At 37.1% G+C, this 18,317-nt stretch overlaps 2 protein-coding genes across 6 annotated transcripts; one reads left to right on the top strand and one right to left on the bottom strand.

The window, feature by feature from the left end:
- Positions 1–76: 76 nt before the first annotated feature.
- LOC117207031 (heterogeneous nuclear ribonucleoprotein U) lies at positions 77–5,926 on the top strand. Of its 2 annotated transcripts, none has more exons than XM_033446855.1 (10): positions 77–339; positions 859–1,895; positions 2,333–2,528; positions 2,605–3,341; positions 3,423–3,551; positions 3,655–3,823; positions 3,905–4,150; positions 4,249–4,501; positions 4,584–4,901; positions 5,165–5,926. In XM_033446855.1, the coding sequence occupies exons 1-9, from the start codon at positions 210–212 to the stop codon at positions 4,867–4,869; spliced, it is 3,183 nt and encodes a 1,060-aa protein (XP_033302746.1). In that variant the 5' UTR covers positions 77–209; the 3' UTR covers positions 4,870–4,901; positions 5,165–5,926. The 2 variants fall into 2 exon arrangements, with proteins under 2 accessions (XP_033302746.1, XP_033302738.1); XM_033446847.1 differs by having other exon boundaries at positions 3,905–4,156.
- Positions 5,927–6,631: 705 nt separating this feature from the next.
- On the bottom strand, positions 6,632–17,705 carry LOC117207012 (histone-lysine N-methyltransferase ash1). Of its 4 annotated transcripts, XM_033446834.1 has the most exons (15): positions 17,494–17,705; positions 16,106–16,504; positions 15,780–15,988; positions 15,578–15,688; positions 12,218–15,499; positions 11,895–12,133; positions 11,489–11,821; positions 11,131–11,411; positions 10,551–11,047; positions 10,050–10,471; positions 9,647–9,973; positions 9,382–9,554; positions 9,131–9,297; positions 8,845–9,057; positions 6,632–8,724 (listed from the first exon to the last, which is right to left on the bottom strand). In XM_033446834.1, the coding sequence occupies exons 2-15, from the start codon at positions 16,275–16,277 to the stop codon at positions 8,581–8,583; spliced, it is 6,570 nt and encodes a 2,189-aa protein (XP_033302725.1). In that variant the 5' UTR covers positions 16,278–16,504; positions 17,494–17,705; the 3' UTR covers positions 6,632–8,580. The 4 variants fall into 4 exon arrangements, with proteins under 4 accessions (XP_033302725.1, XP_033302701.1, XP_033302719.1 ...); XM_033446810.1 differs by having other exon boundaries at positions 11,895–15,499; positions 17,494–17,704; XM_033446828.1 differs by having other exon boundaries at positions 11,895–15,499; positions 17,510–17,704.
- Positions 17,706–18,317: the final 612 nt, after the last annotated feature.

The raw sequence follows: 18,317 nt of genomic DNA, 5'->3' as shown, positions 1-18,317 counted from the left end.
TAATTCCATTAGCAGTGAAGTTGGCGTTAGTTCAAATAAATGCCACATTGACCAATAAAATCCATTTACAACACGTAACGCGTTGTTTGCAGATGTATCGCCATATTGTATATTTAACGCGGGTCACTGGCGCGTGTATGGCCTTTTCATAAGATTTTCTGCTGAATAAAAGTGCGTGCATTGACAAGAACCGTGAAATATAACACGCGATGGATCCGGAAAAGTTAAAAGTGGTCGAATTAAGGACAGAACTCTCAAAGCGTGGACTCGATACGAAAGGCGTCAAGTCAGTGCTTGTTGAGAGACTTCGTAAGGCGATAGAAGAGGAAAATGCAAACCGTAAGTCACTATATTTTTATTCTCTAATCTTACAATGCTCCAAATTTCCTTAAGTATGATATTCTTCGTCCGATGACCAAGGTATTCGTGTATTTCAATGTTGACAAACATTCAAACGAGCCAATAATAAGTCGTCTAACATGTATTATTAACTTTTTCCGTTAAATTATCTTAGAATGGAAGACGATAACCTGTTTATCGTTATTAAAAATGATCAATAATCGTAAAGAATTTGTTATCGGCATTTCCAATGTTGAGTAGGCGCGAACTATGCGCGCCTTTCTTCTGTTTACGTGTGAATTGTGCTCGCGACGCCACTACATCTCGTAGGTTTTAGTTAGCAAAATTTTATGCCGTTACTTTTTCTATTCATATCTACAATTAGAGTGTAAATACGCAGTACCCGTTATTTAAATAAATATTTTAGTATAAATGTTGCATTTTTTTAAGAGTATTATATTTTTGAATATTCTCTATTCTTTTGCGAGTTAATGCAACGTAAATACTTTTAAATTGTAGAAGTAAATCAAGGAAAAGCAAATATCAGTGCAGAAGACACACAAGATGATGCTGTTCAAGAAAAAAGTGATGAATCGACAAAAATACCACAGACACCAAAAAAGTCTAGTAGATTGTCAAAAACAGCATCTGTGATGACGCCAAAGGAAGATTCTACAAAAAAATCCTCTAGGAGGACTACTAGAATTCCATACTCCAGTAGGCGGAGGACATCTCCAAAGAAAGCGGATCAGAATGACATGTCTCGTGAACCGTCTCCAACAGTATCCGAATCTGCTATGCAAGAGGAAACTATGCCGGATGAAAGTGCTACGCAAGAAGAAATGTCTATGCAGGAAGAATCTGTACAAATAGAGGCTTCTGTCCAAGAAGAAAAGCCTTTATCACCTAAAAAGGATGAACAAGAAGAAACAAAAGATTTATTTTCAAGTATAGAAAATAAAGATGCTAATTCTATGGAAGTTGTAAAAGAAGATGATATAAAGGATGCAAATGTTATAGAAAGCAGTGAGAAAGAAAAAAACACAAGTATATCGCAAGCATCTCCCGTGAAATCACAAAATGTTGAGTATAGCGATGTTGATGTTCCAACACCAATGGAATCATTAGATAATAAAAATGAAACAGATCTAAAACAAGGACCAACAGTGACCAAATCAAACCTAGAAGCAGTAGAAAACACACATATAAAAGAAAGTGAGAATATTGTTTCAAAAGTACAAGAAAATGAGAAATCAACTATAATTTATGATACATGCAATGATATAGATGATATAAAAAAAGAAGATAATGAAATAAAGGATGAAAATATAGAATCTGTAGATAATGATCATGTTGTAGAATCTGTTAGTGATACTAAAGCTACTGACATTCCTGACCCAGAACAACAAATAAATGAGTTACTTGAAGAAGATCAAGACATAGATATCAATGAAAATGATGAATTAAAAGAGGAGAAGTTACTAGAAGATAAAGACATCTTGTCTACTAGCGACAAAGAGATGGACAGTAGCATCGAGAAAAAGCAAGATGAAGAGGTATATTTTATACATTAATTTCTAATTATAATATGCATATTACTCATGCTTTTATTTTAAATTTACTTTGATTTTTTTCTAGCAGCATTTAAAATCTCTCTTTCACATTTTTGCAACATTTATTAGCTTTATCTGCTACAAACTTTATCCGGTATAATCCGGTATCTCATTACGAAATGTAGAGGATTGCAGTTAAGAGCTTCTTAAAATATTGGAGACGTATAAATTTACGTTTATACTTTAATGTTTGAAAATTTTATGTGTTTGAAAATTACATTTGGTATAGAAGAGTAGAAAATGTTCGTTGATAATCGTTTGAAATCGCCAATGTTTTCAAAAAGTTATTACCTCCTCTATATTTTATTACACATAAGGCTTACTGTACCTGCAAGAAATATTATTTTTAATCATTGACTTATTTTCGTTTATATGGAAAGGATATAGAAATGTCAGACGTTAGACACGAAGAAGATGCTGATGTAGATATCAAAGAACAAGATACAAACGACATTGTTCTGGATAGGAAGCGGAAAAGATCTCCTAGCCCTATAGAAGATCGACACGAGTCACCGGCTCCTGTTCTCATTGAGAATGAACCAGAAATCGATGATTCTGCTTTAATACTATCCTGGTGTATGTTGAAAACTAAATGAAAGTAACTGATTGAATCATATAAAACAAATGTTTAATTATTATCAACAATTTTCAGATGACTCAGATTTAAATTTGGTTATTGATAAGGATGGATATTTTACTGCTACACCTATGCACAACGACGGATTTTCACATATGTGGGCTGGAGCAAGAGCATCCTATGGTTTTCTTTGTGGGAAGGTTTACTATGAAACAAAAATAGTGGAACACTGTACTATTAATTCAGGAAACGAAGAGCATCCACATGTACTCAGAATTGGTTGGTCCACTCCTTATACTTCAATGCAACTTGGTGAAGAAAAATTTAGTTTTGGATATAGCAGCACTGGTAAAAAATTGGCAGATAATCAATACGAAGATTATGGGCTTAAATTTGGGAAAGACGACATAATCGGTTGTTATTTGGATGCAACATCCGAAAATGTTATTATGTCTTATACAGTCAATGGAAAAGATCAAGGCGTAGCATTTCGTATCTCAAAAGAAGAACTCAATGACAAACCATTGTTTCCGCATATTTTGAGTAAAAATTGTAGTTTCGCTTGCAACTTTGGCCAAGAAACACCATGGACAGAAGCAATTTTACAAGATTACGTTTCAATTGGAAATGTGGAATCTCAATATAAAACTCCTGGTCCGCGTAGGCCAGAAAAAAAAGACGAATGTGAAGTAATAATGATGTGCGGATTACCTGCTTGCGGGAAATCTACCTGGGCAACACAATACGCGGCTGAACATCCTCAAAAGATGTACAATATCTTAGGACTCAGTAGTCTAATTAATAAAATGAAGGTACGTATTGTAAACATTGCAGTATTATCATTGAATATGCGTGTATAATATTAGATAATTTGATAACTAATATCTTTTAAGGATCCCGGATTATCGTATAAAGAAGGGTATAACGAAGAATGGAGAATACTTATCGATAAATGTACCGACGCATTAGACAGACTGACGGAAATGGCTTCTAGTAGAAGACGTAATTATATATTAGATCAGGTATGTATTTAAGCTTCCGAAGATTTTGTCTCTTTTTTTTTTGTTATATCAAAATAGTAAAATACAATTTAACGTGACATATATTTTATGGAATGGAATACAGACAAATGTGTATCCTTCGGTACAACGACGTAAAATGAAGAATTTCTGTGGATATCAAAGAAAGGCAGTAGTTGTAGTTCCATCGGAAGACGAATTTAAGTCACGAACTGTCAAACATAAACCAATAGATAGTAAAGAGATTTCTGATTCTATGCTTTTGGAGATGAAAGGTTGATTTTGACATTGTGATTTTTACTTCACTTACGTTTATAATAAGATATATACTAGTATATACGCGTTGATTCTTTCAGCGAGTTTTAGAGCTCCCGTTGTTGGTGAATCTTTCGATGCCGTTGATTGGGTCGAACTTAATCGAGAAGATGGTGAAAAACTTATAGAAACCTATAATAAAGAGGGAAAAGATGCAGGATATGGCGAGCAACAAAGAAGTAAACGGGCACGCATAGATTCGAGGTCAGAAAACATTCATGAAAATCGAGCTGACATAAGAAGTAATCGTGATAACAGGGACAATCGAGATTATCGTGACAGACGAAGCAATTGTAAGATCTACAAAAAATATTAAAATTAATAAAAATTTTCAAAGAAATATAAAAATACCAAGTCTGTTTAAAAAAAAAATAAATGTTTTTAGATTCCGACAGGAATCGTAATCCTCTTTGGCGAGGTAATGTGGGATGGAGAGATAGATCACAAAGAGGAGGTGGCCACATACGACACGGCAGTGGTTACGGACCCCCAATGCCACGAAGAAGAAGGGGAGTACCTATCCCACTTGTACACCGAGGAATGAGTAGAAGAGGTGGTACTGTTGATAGAAGAGGAGGAAACGACAGAGGCCGAGCTTTAGGTTCTCGTCAAGGTGCCCGGTCAAGAGCTCCAATAGGGTAATTATATTTTCTATTCTTTCAGTATTTCCTATAAATTTTTTTATTGAATTTTCTCATAATTATCGATTTTCTCAATAAGGAATTATCAAGTTTCGCAACAATCCGTGTGGAGTCAACAAGGCAACTGGCCAAGTGGTCAATCTCAAGAAGGTTGGGGCCAACAAAATAATTGGGGATCGCAACCGTGGGGTAACTGGAAAAGCTATGGACAAGGATCCTACAATCAAAGCAATTATAATCAACAAGGTTATGGTAACGGAAATTGGAATAGTTGGAATCAGCAGTATTATAATCAGTATTGGGGCCAGCAGCAACAGAGCGGACAAACTACGACAAGTAGCGGGCAGACTGCAAACAAACAATAATCTACTAGGATATATGTCACAAGAGTGGAATAGTAAGATACACAAATATCCTTGTTTTATTTTGTTAAATAAACGTGCAACTCGTAAAAAAGCTAGTTAGAAATGAAGTGAAAGTAGAGGACAATCGTATTTCATAACTTTGATTTATATTCTGCTGCATCGAAAAAATGAGTGTGATTGATACAAGTTCTGTTGTATAATCTATTTTCATCATTTCTATCATTCATTCTGTTATCCTGTTATTGCTAGCACAAATGATATTTTCCATACGACAGCGTGTTATTTCTTTTTCCAGGCTGAATGAAAAGCACAACTGCTTTATCTAACGATTCCACAATGGGACTTATTCTCCAAATTGGCGAGAAATAAATGAAAACTTCAAATTCTAGTGTCATCGATACCATGGAACATCGGTACTGATTACACATAAATAGATGGACAAATTTTTCCACGACAATATATTCACAATTTTTGTTCGTATATTTTGCAATGTACGAATTCCAAAGTTATCTACCGCGTTTTTATAACTCGAGCAACAATTTAGATTTTATCGAGTGAAGGCACCGTTACACATGCACCACATGGAATTATTTTGCGTTGCAGAAGGCAATTATTAAACGAATTATAATATTACATAATTGCGATTGGAGATTGATCATTGGGAAAAAGGCACCTAATGAAGAAAACGTATTCGTACTAAATACGTAATTCTTAAATAATTTCAAATCAAAAAGGGGGTAACGTATAAATAACATCTTGTAACATCTTTTAAACGAAAAATCGATCAAGAGGAAGAATGTCATATATGGGTACATTATACAATTAGCATTAAGATTAAAATACTTGCAATGAATAATCGCTCTCAAAACAAATACGTGTAAATATGTACAGATTTTCAAACGTATTACACCGAACGTTTACTGGAAGTCTGTTTATATATTGATAGTTAAAATACCATGTAATAAAAAGAAAGATATTTGTTCTCGACAAAACACGAGAGTGATATTGTATATGATTTTGTCTTATCTTTCTATACTAATGACATTGTACAAAAAAGGAAAATATCGTGTCACGAATAAATTATTATTGAATTTGATTTATATGTACGCGCATTTTATTGAACTGATAATATCACCAGATTATGTTTTCGAGAATTGAATGTTATGTTTTGCAACGTTACTCTATAATCAAGGATATGCGATTGTTACCCGACGTACTTCCTCCTGTTCCTTCGTTTTGTCATTATCACCAATGTCTTTCATTTTATTCATTAATTCCCCTTATTTCTTTTTTTCTCTTCCCCCCATCCCCATTCTATCTTTTCTTCGTTTTGTTATATTTTCTCTTGTTGCAACAAACTGAAGAATAAAGCAATAGTACTCGTTTTAGTTTATGCTCGTTATTTCAATCGTACTGAAAAACCGCTTTCTCGTAGTTACAGGATGATTGTCTTTGTACCTCCTTTTTCTAAAATACTTTGTACAGTTTGCGAGATTTCGAATCAAGGTGCTCATCGAACATTCAACAATTATGATAAAGTTTTCAAGAATGAAAGTTGAAAGTACGAGGAAGCTCCGTCATCGCACACTACCATGCGGTTAAAAATCGATCAAGATCAAACGATAACATGTAATAACATTAAATCGTAAGTCAATGAACAAAATTTTTTTCTTATACGGTCGAATAAGAATAATTTCGAAAAATTTATTCTTAATCGAAGTATTTACTTGTTGACGAAAGTGTACAAACTTATTCGTAAAAATAAAAAATATCTTCTATTTATTTAGAATTTAAATTATTTACAACCCAGATTTAATCAGCGCAATTACCTGCTAGAAATATCCTGTAACAGTAAATCAGTCTTCACGCACGCTTAATATAATGGTCAACATAATCTATCATGTTGACTTTGTTAATCTACGAATATGGATTTAAATTAATTAAAGTGATTTATATATACGCGATATCGTTTGTCTAACGACATTTGTAACGTATTTCGTGTAATTGCGCAGATATTTCATCGTGCAAGGTTACCGGTAAACCGTAAGCTCTTCTAATTGTTTTGCTGCCTCTCATATAGATAAATCTTTATAATTCGTTAAAATAACTTAAATTTGAAAGTAATATCAACATTTTATGATTTATTGTCGAAAAAAAAGAGAAAAAAGAAAAAATAATACCCTTTTATTCGAGACATTCATTGTACTATAAATATCGTTTTTGCATAAGAGATAAAAGTTTTACATTCATTTTGTATAAAGGAAATTAACATTACAAAATTCAACACTCATAAAAATCATTCATAATATTTTTTAAAAGAATAAATTCAAATTTAAAATTCTACTCTCAATTCACTAATTTCTACTTATAATTAGTATAAAGATAGGCACCCCCCCCCGCTCTTGTCATGCTATAAAAGATCTATTACATGGTGATTTTTGTGGTGTGACTATACTATGTTGGTACACTTCCAACTTACATCGAAAAACAGAATGGGACATTGTAATATCATTTTCATTCAATAAAAATGTCTCGGATACTGTGCAAAAACGTAGAAACATATGATATATAAATGAGACTTATACATATGTATTAAATATCTTTAATAATATGAATTTACTAACTGTATAATGTAACAATAAATACGAAATCCTGCGTATATTCGTCGTCATAGCAACAACTAGCTATATTTCATCGCGATAATTAATAAATTAAATATTTATATATATATATATATATATTTATTTATATATATGTTAGTAAAGTTTTATCTATTAATTTAAAAACGTATATATTACACTTAATTCAAATAACACTGGGACTATGAAAAATATAATCATACATTTGTGCAATAAAGCCTCGCGCATGTATTCAATTTTTTCTTATTCCACAGTTTTTTTACGTGTGCTGTTGTCATTTTCCTCAATCCCGAGTAATGTATAATTTGTACACTTAAATATATCCACTATGAAAGAAATTTACAAATTACTTTTATACAATTTCGTAATCCTAATTATATTAGAATTATATTAGAAATAATAACTCTCGTTAGATTCAATATGAGAGATACGTTGTTCCACGTACGGGAGTTTTTGACTTGAGTTGATTAACACATTACACCCCTATGATATTGAACATTTTAGAAATTTTAAATTTGGAATATTCCAAAAGAAAGAAAGAGTATCGAACATTATTATTTCCTCAACGTTCTGTCCGATTTTATCAAATGTCTCATTTTAATCTCGATACGTACTACGTACTAACTTCCAGCGTAAGCGAAGAAGGTAGTCTAAAATACGAAAACGATGCCAAAAGACTATAGACAATTTTCTATAGTTCAAAACATGTAAAAACAACATATAAAACGATCTCAATCGATACAATGTTCTTCGATAGGAGTAGCCTTCGTGATTAAGATTAAATTATACGAATGGACGGGTCATAGTGTAAGAAGAAGGAAACGCGTTGTTTACCGCTTTTCTTATAAAACGGTTTAGATGACATCGATTACGTATAGCGAAATGAAAGGATCGATCGGTGTGAATCACTTTGATTACAGATTTGACTGTGATAGAAATTAGCAGTGGCATATATTACCTATGCGATACTTATATGTGCGCGCGCGCATCTGCCTATGTGTGGCTATCATACACACACAACACATATATGCGTATAGATAATGCCTTATTATCGATCATGTATAATCCAATGTCACGGATTTAGTCCACCTGGCCTTTTACGATTTCGTCTGTTTCTTTCTAATAAAAACGACAAATCCAAAGGATCCTTTTTATTCGGCATTTTTTGTAATAGACCGATTAAAATGTTGTTCAATCTTCTTCTTTGCTCTTCTCTCTAAAGATAATTAATGTAACACACGTTAGGATAATATTAATAGCAAAATATGAGAATTGAATTACCAAAAGTTATGGCGCCATTGAATGCAATATCGATTGATAATATTCCGATGATTACCTGGGCACATAACGTAGCAGGTGTAACAATGGGTAAAATCTCGTTCGATCTTCGTCTACCCTTACTCGTAGAAGATTTTTGTTGATCCTTCGCGTGTGTTTTTGTATTTTCACTCGATTCAGATTTGTGATTAGTATCGACATCTTGATTATTAACTTTCTTTTTCTCTTTATTCATTTTACCTCCAACTTGGATTCCTTCGAGACTGTGAGGCTGTACATAATTTACGAAAAACTGTAGTGTCCATTCTCACCACTTTCTTCATTAGTAGTAATTCGATACTTACCAAATATGTACGATAGTGCTTAATGCGTTGTGGGAACGTTTCAAATGCATACGGTTTTGTACAAACTTGGTGCCTAGCTCTTGCAACTTTTGTAAATAATCGTGCAGCACGATCGACGCGATACTCGCAAACATAAGTATGTTCTGGAGTAGAACCAACTGGCCGTCCTTTATTAAGAAAGAGGCAGGGATAAGTGAGATATTTTTAAGAGTATCTACCGTATGATTAAATAAAAAGATGAGAATCGCTACCTTTACAATACGTGTGAGGATCAAGAACCCAACAGCGCTCAGCAACCAAATCGCATGGAACGGCTTCGTAAAGTGGCGCGCATACAACTTCATTCTCATAGAACTTTCTAGTTGGTTCGTGATACGTTTCGTGTGGCCTCAAATAGTGATGGCCAAATACAAATCTTTCGCCTCTGTTGAATGAGAAACGATTGAATATCAATAACACAAAGTATACAATTTTCATGAAAACTTCTAATAAATTGATGCATACGAAGTTACTTACTCCGCGTTTTTCCAAAGTCTCTCGATTCTAAAGATGTCCATTTGCTCATAATCCGGTTTTTGAATGGTTTTGTACGTATGCTTTTCAGGAGTATCTCTCAACACGTAAACGGTGTCGCCCTGTCTAAGTTGTAAATCACCGCGCATCAAAGTAACATAGTGTTTCTTGCCCTCTTCTTCCTCATCACCCTCTAGTGGAATTTCTAAATCCACAGGACGTGGATGACACCTCTCGCACAAATAAGATTCTATGCTCGTATCAGCTTTAACGCAATCGCAATGTTGCCATACGAGACAGCGTTCGCATTGAATCATCAAGCCTTCGTCCCTATGATCATGAAGTAACATTTACAAGTAGTTCCAACAACAACCAATCTATGATAGAAATTGCAATTCACGCATACCTATGCAGGCCACAAATACACCTGATAACGTCTTCTTCGCCCGCAGTTGAACCACGGGGAGGTAGAAAGCTTTGAGATGGAGGACAACCTGTTGCTTCTGTTATCGCATCTACGAAATCAGGTTTGCTTCCTAAGTATAATTTTCTAAGTCTAGCTGCAGCAATACCCATCTCTGAGGTTCTCCCGAAAAACCTTACGTTGTTGTCAAAAAGTTTAATCATATCATGATCAAAATGTTCTGCAGTTTTATAGTGACCTGTACCAATACACTGATCGATTGTTGTCAAATCTATAGGATCTGATATTTTTTCATAATAGTCGGGCAACTTTCTCTTTGAAGGTAATGTGATAAATGGTGTACATAATAACTGTCCATTCTCATCTTTCGCAGTCGCCACGATACTATATAAATCTTTTAACACCTGAAGGTTAATTAATTATAAATGAACAAATATAACAAGTTAATAAATTATCAATAAAAAGATCGTAAATTTGCCTTACCTTAGCCAATTTTGCAGTTTTATGCACTTCTGGATCATCTTGAGCTTGAGCTAGTCGTCGAGTTCGCACAGTACGTGTATTTGTATTAGTCAGAGCAGTTAATTGCGAGAAAAATGCATCAGATTGGATCTTAGCATCACCTGAACTCTTTTCTTTTATTGCTGTCGCGTTACCGCATTTTACTTTACCATTTTGCATTTGTACTTGATTTACCAACAATTTAACTCGTCTGACTTTTTCTAAATTTCTCAACAGGAAACAATGATGTTGCTGAGCAAAGCACCGTTGCTGATGGGACATAGGTTTTAGCACAGGTGCATGAATCAGATTAGAATCGCCCACTTTTCGAGATTTACAGATGCCTTTCGAGTTAACAGACTGCACTGTATTAGATTTTCGTACATTTTTTCTCGGTCTTCCGACTGACCGCCTCTCTGTGGGCTCCAATTGCGACGGAATGGAAGTAATACTTTTCGAAACCCTTTGGCTCTTTCCTCCTATGAAAACAGGATAAAAATGCAATAAATAAATTTATTATATAGAAAAAGAAGGATTATAATAAGAAAGGTTGCGCCATTACCAATCACTCCTCTGCAAGCACTACTGCCGCATCTGCATTCCTGTCCCTCGGATGGATTAAAAAGTGCAAAATTATAATCATATGTCAACTCTTCCCCTGGTTTAATGTCTCTAGAAGCGAACAGCGCCATACGCGGAAGACCATGGACGCTCCATTTTTGCATCTCGCAATTCGGTTCGCAAGAATGATTTACGAACCTTCCATCACCCCCCATACGATGACCATCAATTACCAAGCCTCCATCGAGATGCAGGCAATAGTGATGCGTATCATTGGCATACCTGTTGCACAATAAGCGAAAGAAAATGAATTTGGATGCTATATTTACGCAAAACCCTTGTACATGGCCTTAATATACCTGGTCGCCATTCTTGATTTGAATTCTCTTTCAGACACCACTTCCCCAACATATTCGAGGATAAAGACACCAGACTTGATAGACTGCTGAGTCCTCACGCCCCAACCTTTATCCTCCGTCATGAATTTTTGTAAACCCGGTGCCCATTCGTGCTTCTGTATCTTTTGATTTTCACACTTTTCGCCACAGGGACAAAGCTGCGGAGAACATTCGCTAAAGACCATGCGATTGATACAGTCATCTCCGCAGCCGCTTTCCGGTTTGCACTCGCAAGCTTGCGCTTCGTAAAGCGTAGTAGGTTTGACGTCGTAGTACACATTAGTACGAATTTTCCTATAAAAAGTCAAAATAGTTGAATAATTTTATAAAACGATAGCATATTCGATAACGCACGCTGTATGCTTACTTGTAATTCCATGATGGAACCGATTCTCTACCAGGTAGCCTAGATTGCGTATGTAACCACCATAAATCATATGGTAATTGAAACGGCATTTTCCTTTGTCGTAAAAGCTTGCCACAATGATACGTCGCGGATAACAAAGCGGCAGATGCAGACTCGTTGGTTTCGCATACGACCTTATTCCTCCCACTATTATTCTCGATGCTACCACGCGTTTTCCCTTCAAAATCTTTGCCGTACTCCTGTAAAATGCCTCCCTGTAAGTAACGTTTCTTCCACCGGGATTGTTTCTTTCTCGTATGCGTCGAGCTCGAGTGCTTTCCCACTTCGTGATCGTCGTTAAGAATGTCGCTATTAGGCAGGATGTCGTTCTCCGTATCATAACCAGAACTACGTAATCTTTTCAGATTTCTAGGAGTCAAATTGCAGGGACTCGAAGAACCTCGTCGCTTCTTTTGATTACCGTTGAAAGAGCTTGTATGTTCCGTTTTGATGTTCGTTTGAGAGCTCGCGCGTTCGAGCTTCTTTACATTATCTTCGTTTAATTCAGCGACGCGTTGATTCGCGGTGAATCTTTCGAGGGACTCTTCTAAGGGAGCATTTTCGTCGTACGACCTCGTGTCTTGGATCTTTTCAAACTTAACAGGACATAACTTGTTCAATGCATTGTCGCTATCTGTCTCTACAAGATCCTTGCGAACTCTCAATTGGCCAGATCGAGGTTCAGAAAGTTCATCAGGACGAACTTGACCATTCGTCTCTGACTTTGGTGAATTCGTCTCTTCCTGATTTCCATTCGAATTAGCTTTCGATTGAACTCGACTTTGCACGACGCTGTTGTTACTGTTGTTACTGTGCTTAGTAGAAAGCTCTTCGGTAAATACATCTTGTATCTCAGTGTTGCTTAACACGCTTGTCTTGCTGTCCACTACTGAATCTTCGATTCCCTCTTTCGTTGAATTCTCGCCATCAGCACCGGCCTCCGAAGTGGCATCTTCGTTAGTTAAAACTGCGGTTTTTGACGGATCCGACTCATTTGCATTCAAGGATCTTTTCTTCTTTTTCTTCAACGTTGGAAAACCTGTACGATTTATAGCTTTACGACGTCTCATTTTCTTCTTGGCCAAAACTAATACAGCAGTGGAATTCATGGGATTTGGAACATTTGGATTGAGACTATTTTGTGACGGTTTAATTTCGTTCGCAGTCTCATTCTCGTCAAAGCTCTCCGTCGCATTAAAATCCACTGCATCGATCTTTATATTTTTTTCCAAGCGAACATGATCTGGCGAAATATCTCTTTTCTCGATCTTATCCGCCTGATTTTTATCGCTTTTTATTAATTTCTCTAAAACTACCTTTTCACTTTTATTGCCTTTCTCCGCGCGACTTTTCAAACTTCTAGAATCGCTCGAGGATTTCTCGGATTTCTCAGCTTTGCTATCAGCTTTCTCAGACTTGTCTATTTTTTCAGCTTTTTCCAAAGCGGCATGACTCTCAACAGGTAATTTTGTAACTGTCACACGAAGATCTTTGACGATCTTTTTTTTACGTCGCGGTTGTACTTCTATCTGACTCAAGGGTTTCTCTTCCAACAAATCGGAACACGCTGCACTCGATTTATCAGGACTTCCAGCTTCGGTATCCCTATGTCTTTTCTTAGGAGTAACAGGTACGGAATCTTCTTGAAAGGAGAACGCAGAGCTACCTCCGTATCTCGTTATCGTAGCTTCGATTGCCTCTTCGATGTGACTTTCGGTAGAATTCGCTTCGTTAACAGCCACGTCAGTGCCACTTGCGTTCGAACTTTGTGAACTGTGAGGACTGGACACGTGATAATGTCTCTTTTTTAATGGTAACCTTTGTTCATTTGGATTCGAGTTTGCATTTGCATTCATACTGTTCTTCGAATCCGTCCCTGACAGTATCTTTTCCTTCTTGAGGCGCCTCTTTAATTTCTGATCATCGTTCGTGGTAACATCACCCCCTTTCCTCTTTTTTGTTAATTTCTTTACGCGAAAAATTTGCGGTAATTCGGAATATCCAGAATTTGAGTTATTCCTACCTAAGCTGCACGATCTAGAAAATTCTTCGATCAATTTTTCTAACTCTTCTATGAGACACGGATGAATACGTATAGGATTCTTAGGCGGTAACAACAATCGTCTGCGATGCTTGTGATGATGATGTTTGTGACAATGATTGTGTATAGGCTGCGTCGCCTTGTCACATTTGTTTGTTACATTCTCAACTTTTTCGGACTTTAATACCTCGCCAACGGGCAAAGATATTAAAGTTTGGACACCAACGCCATTCGTTTCAAACCCAGCACCTGCTTTTTTAGTACTTTTATTTTCTTTCAATACACGTCGCGTAACCGGCGCTACGTTTTTCTTTAACGACGCCTGTCGCTTAGCCAAGGGGACTGTACTGCTTCTATTTTCCTTGAGGGTTCTTTTCTTCGAGTTGATTACCTTTCTGTCGCTCGAAACTCGCTCGCAAACCGATTGTTTCTGTCGTCGTAACGGACTTGTCTTGTTTCCTGGACCAGGCTTGTCTTTCCCCATTTTCTTATACGTTCCACCGTTGCATTGAACTCCTTCTTTCCCGTACTTATTCGTAACAGCTCTACTTAGGCACTTGACACGCGCTGGGGAACTGGTGTTGTTCCTTTTTCCACTTATCTTTGCTTGCGTACACTGTTTGGAAATGTTGTATGTCCGTTTCTTTTGACAAGCTGGTTTGTCCTTTAATTTCTTAACCGTATCGTTCTCTCCGTCTTTATCCGCCCGAGACGCAACTATTTTCTGTGGCGCCGACTTCGTTTTTCCTCTTTTAGAAGGCTCTTCCTTCGTGACTTTTGCCGGTTGCGGAGCAGGCTCTTTCTTTTCGACCCTCTCGTTTTTCGCAGTTTTCTCTGTTTTTTCTATCTTCTCTATTTTTTCTACGATTTCTGGTTTCAATCTTGGCCTACCTGGGCCACGGGGCTGCGTGGAAACTGTTTTCGCCGGCCTACCAGGTTTTCGTTTAGGTGGATATAAAACACGATCTACGTTTACCGCTGGCTTTGTGACAACAGGTTGCACCGGCGATTGTGTCGGTGCTGGAGGACTCACAGGACTAATTGCCAAATGTAACGGACTGTTATCTACAGACTGAATCCCTGAATCCGGAGAAACGTTTGAAACGCAAGGATACTCCGAATCGTTCAATTTTTTTCCTAACTTGCTCCGCCTTTTCCTCGGTTCTGATAACAGAGCCGTTTTTTCAACAAACTGTTGCAATAAAGTGGAACTATACACAGGTACAGGGTTCTGATCACCGTTTTCGCTCGTATCTGAATCTGCGCCGAGCGACATCCGCTCGATAGCTTTCGATACTAACCGACCGCTCTCTGAATCTTCAAATCCATCAAACGGGGCGTCCTCGTGCTCTTGATCCGGTAAAATAGCCGCTAAATCTTCTTGATTGATTTCCTGAAGCGGCGGATGCTGCTGTGGCTGTTGTTGCTGTTGAGACTGTTGAGTCTGTTGTTGTTGTTGCTGCGTATGTTGCGAGGTTAAATGACTCTCAGACGAGTCAGAATCGTCGCTACTGCACTCAGATGACTAAACAGAACAGAGATAAAGTATATCTGCACTAAAGGAAGACTCAACTTAAATTTTAAAAAATCGACATTAAATTACCTTTCCTCCACGATTTGACTTAACCTTCTTCGGTACGCTTCTCCTATTTTTTTCTTTTTCCAAATCCTCTTTTTTTGGACCTTTCATACTGATTTTTAATTTAAGCGCTCCCTGTAACGTAATTACAAATTTCATCATTCATTTCATCGCTGTACTTAAACTTGCAGTATTAAGAGAAATTATAAAATTCTACTGTGCATACCGGTTCGAAATTCGTTTTTTGAATGGAAAATGTTTGCTCGCTATGTTCCGACGTGCAATCCGAATTGGATCCGGTATCTTCCTCCTCGTCACCGCTACTCTCGTCGTCCGAATCCGAATTCGAATCCGAATAAGAACAACTGCCTTCGGTACCGCCAGAACTTTCGTCGTCGGAATCTGAGTCTTCTTCGGAATCAACCGAATCTGTTCCTGACGTTCACAAAAAATATAAAATTCTTAGAATTCTATTTAACTATGCAGTCAAATGGTGATGTAAATGCCTATCAAAAAATAGTTACATAATTTGCTAATGTAACATATTAATACCATTAGGTTCAGTAGTAGGGTCCCAGCTGCCGCCACCCTTTATGGCATCCATATCAACAGTCGAAGGGAGCTCCCTTTCTTGCTCCCCATCGTTTTCTTCCCAATTCCAATTCTGTAATTCTAATTCTGACGGATGGTGAATTACAGCATTCCATCCTGAATCACCAGACATTTTTTAGCTTATCTAACATCCAATAGACTCAAAAAGAATATCATTCCTTATAATTTTGTTCCTTCATTCAGTTCCTTCCTGATCGTGTAAAGCATGTCCCTAATATGCTTAATACAGAACTATTAGATATTTGAATGGAGCTTCCATGTTTATTTGCCAGTTTCTACCAACAACTCCCTCATCGTTCGCCAACTGCATAGGGTTATGCTTTGCTCGTACTGGTATCACTGTAAAAACAAATGCGACTTATTGTTTCAAACAAAATCAATTATTGGGTATAGTTGAAGTAGGAAGAACAGTAAATTGTTAGACAACTAATTAGCACGCTGAAAGAAAAGAGGGAAAGACATACGAAGTACCAGGATGGAGAAAATGAAACACAAAAAAAAGGCTATGGAGTATTGTCAATGATATTATGACACAGTGGAGGCAGAGATGATTCTTTTGAAATCTTCTTTCAGTTTCTTCTTGCACAAATCGACATCGCAATTGAAAAAGATTCAAACCATTCGTTAAAATCGCTATCTTCGCACTTTAGGGTCATTTAATTCCAATCCTGACCCGATGTTTCACGTCTTTCACAGCCGTGTCCCGTAGCGCGGGAGAATTCTTATCTATAACCTCGTAGAAGGAACGAGTATCGGTGAAGTAATCGAGGCGACCGAAAAAGTGCGTATACCTTTCTCCCGATAGGTCCAACTGTTATCCTAGGAATCGTAACCGATCAACGACACTGTCATCGAAGAAACGCTGCTTGTTGATACGCGCGTATTTCGCCCATAGGTGCGTCACATTCGCGCAGACACCATCGCGTTTGGAGCAACAACACTAACCGACAATCGCACAGAAAGGTAAATCGGAGAAGAAACGTGAAGATTTTCTCCAAAAAATATCAGTCTGTTTACATCGTTGACGAAGCACACACAGATCCCGAGAAGAACTCCGAATAGGAGAGAGGGAGAATGAGAGACAGGGAGACGGAGGACTCGTGGGAGAGACAGAGAAGAGCAGGGAGGAGAGAGAGCGCGAGAATGAGCAAGTGGGGACAGGGAAAGAGCGAGAGGGAGAGAGAGGAAAAGGGGGATAGAAACGTTCCGGATCGTAGAAATCGGAAAAATAAAAGGCAGGCACGTTATCATCGCAGCGACCGCCTAAAGCGGTAAAGAGTGGTGAAGCAAGGGGCAAGCTAGTACGCGTTTGATGACAGGCACAATACCCTGAGACTTCGTTACTTCGCATTCCACAAACAGCGCGACGAAGATCCACAAGGTTCTGGATCGACGATTAACGGACGATATTTTCCAAGTTGCTTCGAACAGACAGCTGTTTCTGTTTCTCGGTCGATGCGCCAGGTGCGTCGGCGACAGGGCCCGTGGAAACTCCCGTGTATTCAAGTAGAACTCAAATTGCCGCGCCATCTGATGTTCAATGCTGCCATTAGTCTCACCTAGCGGTTTATACGAAACTCTAACTTTGACCCATTTCGAATCATCTACAACAGATACGATATTATTACGTCTTTCAAGATGTACTCGCTTCCGTTCTAAAATGACAGGCTATTAGTCGCGCCTTTTTAGTAATACACTGAGTGAAAGCTGTATATACACATGTACGTTGTGTATGTATGTCCATAAGAGTTTGATATACATATGAGAGATTTATTATTTGTACATAATTATTAACAAATGCTTCTTTTTCATTTCGTACATCTTTAGTTACAATTTTCTCCTAATGAATATCGATCTAGAATGCTCTACTCGATTCAAACCATTCGATAATATACGATATACATTTGTTGTATCGTTACGATCATATCTAAATTCATCGATAAATATTAATACTCGATAAATCGATGATCACTGGCAAAATAATTTCAATCTTGTTTCGATCGATAATCTGACATCGATAATCGAGTTTGAAATTGCATAATATATGGTAATATCTCAACTACATATCGCTGGTCAACATCCGAACTGTCAAAGTAAATGGCTATATCTCACAACGATAAATAGCTACACCTCGTTGATCGAATCGAAACAC

This window comes from Bombus bifarius, unplaced genomic scaffold (assembly GCF_011952205.1).
Source record: "Bombus bifarius isolate JDL3187 unplaced genomic scaffold, Bbif_JDL3187 scf7180000007966, whole genome shotgun sequence".
Classification (NCBI taxonomy): Eukaryota; Metazoa; Arthropoda; class Insecta; order Hymenoptera; family Apidae; genus Bombus; species Bombus bifarius.
Note: the sequence above shows the minus strand (reverse complement) of the source record. Positions and strands in the feature narration are given on the sequence as shown.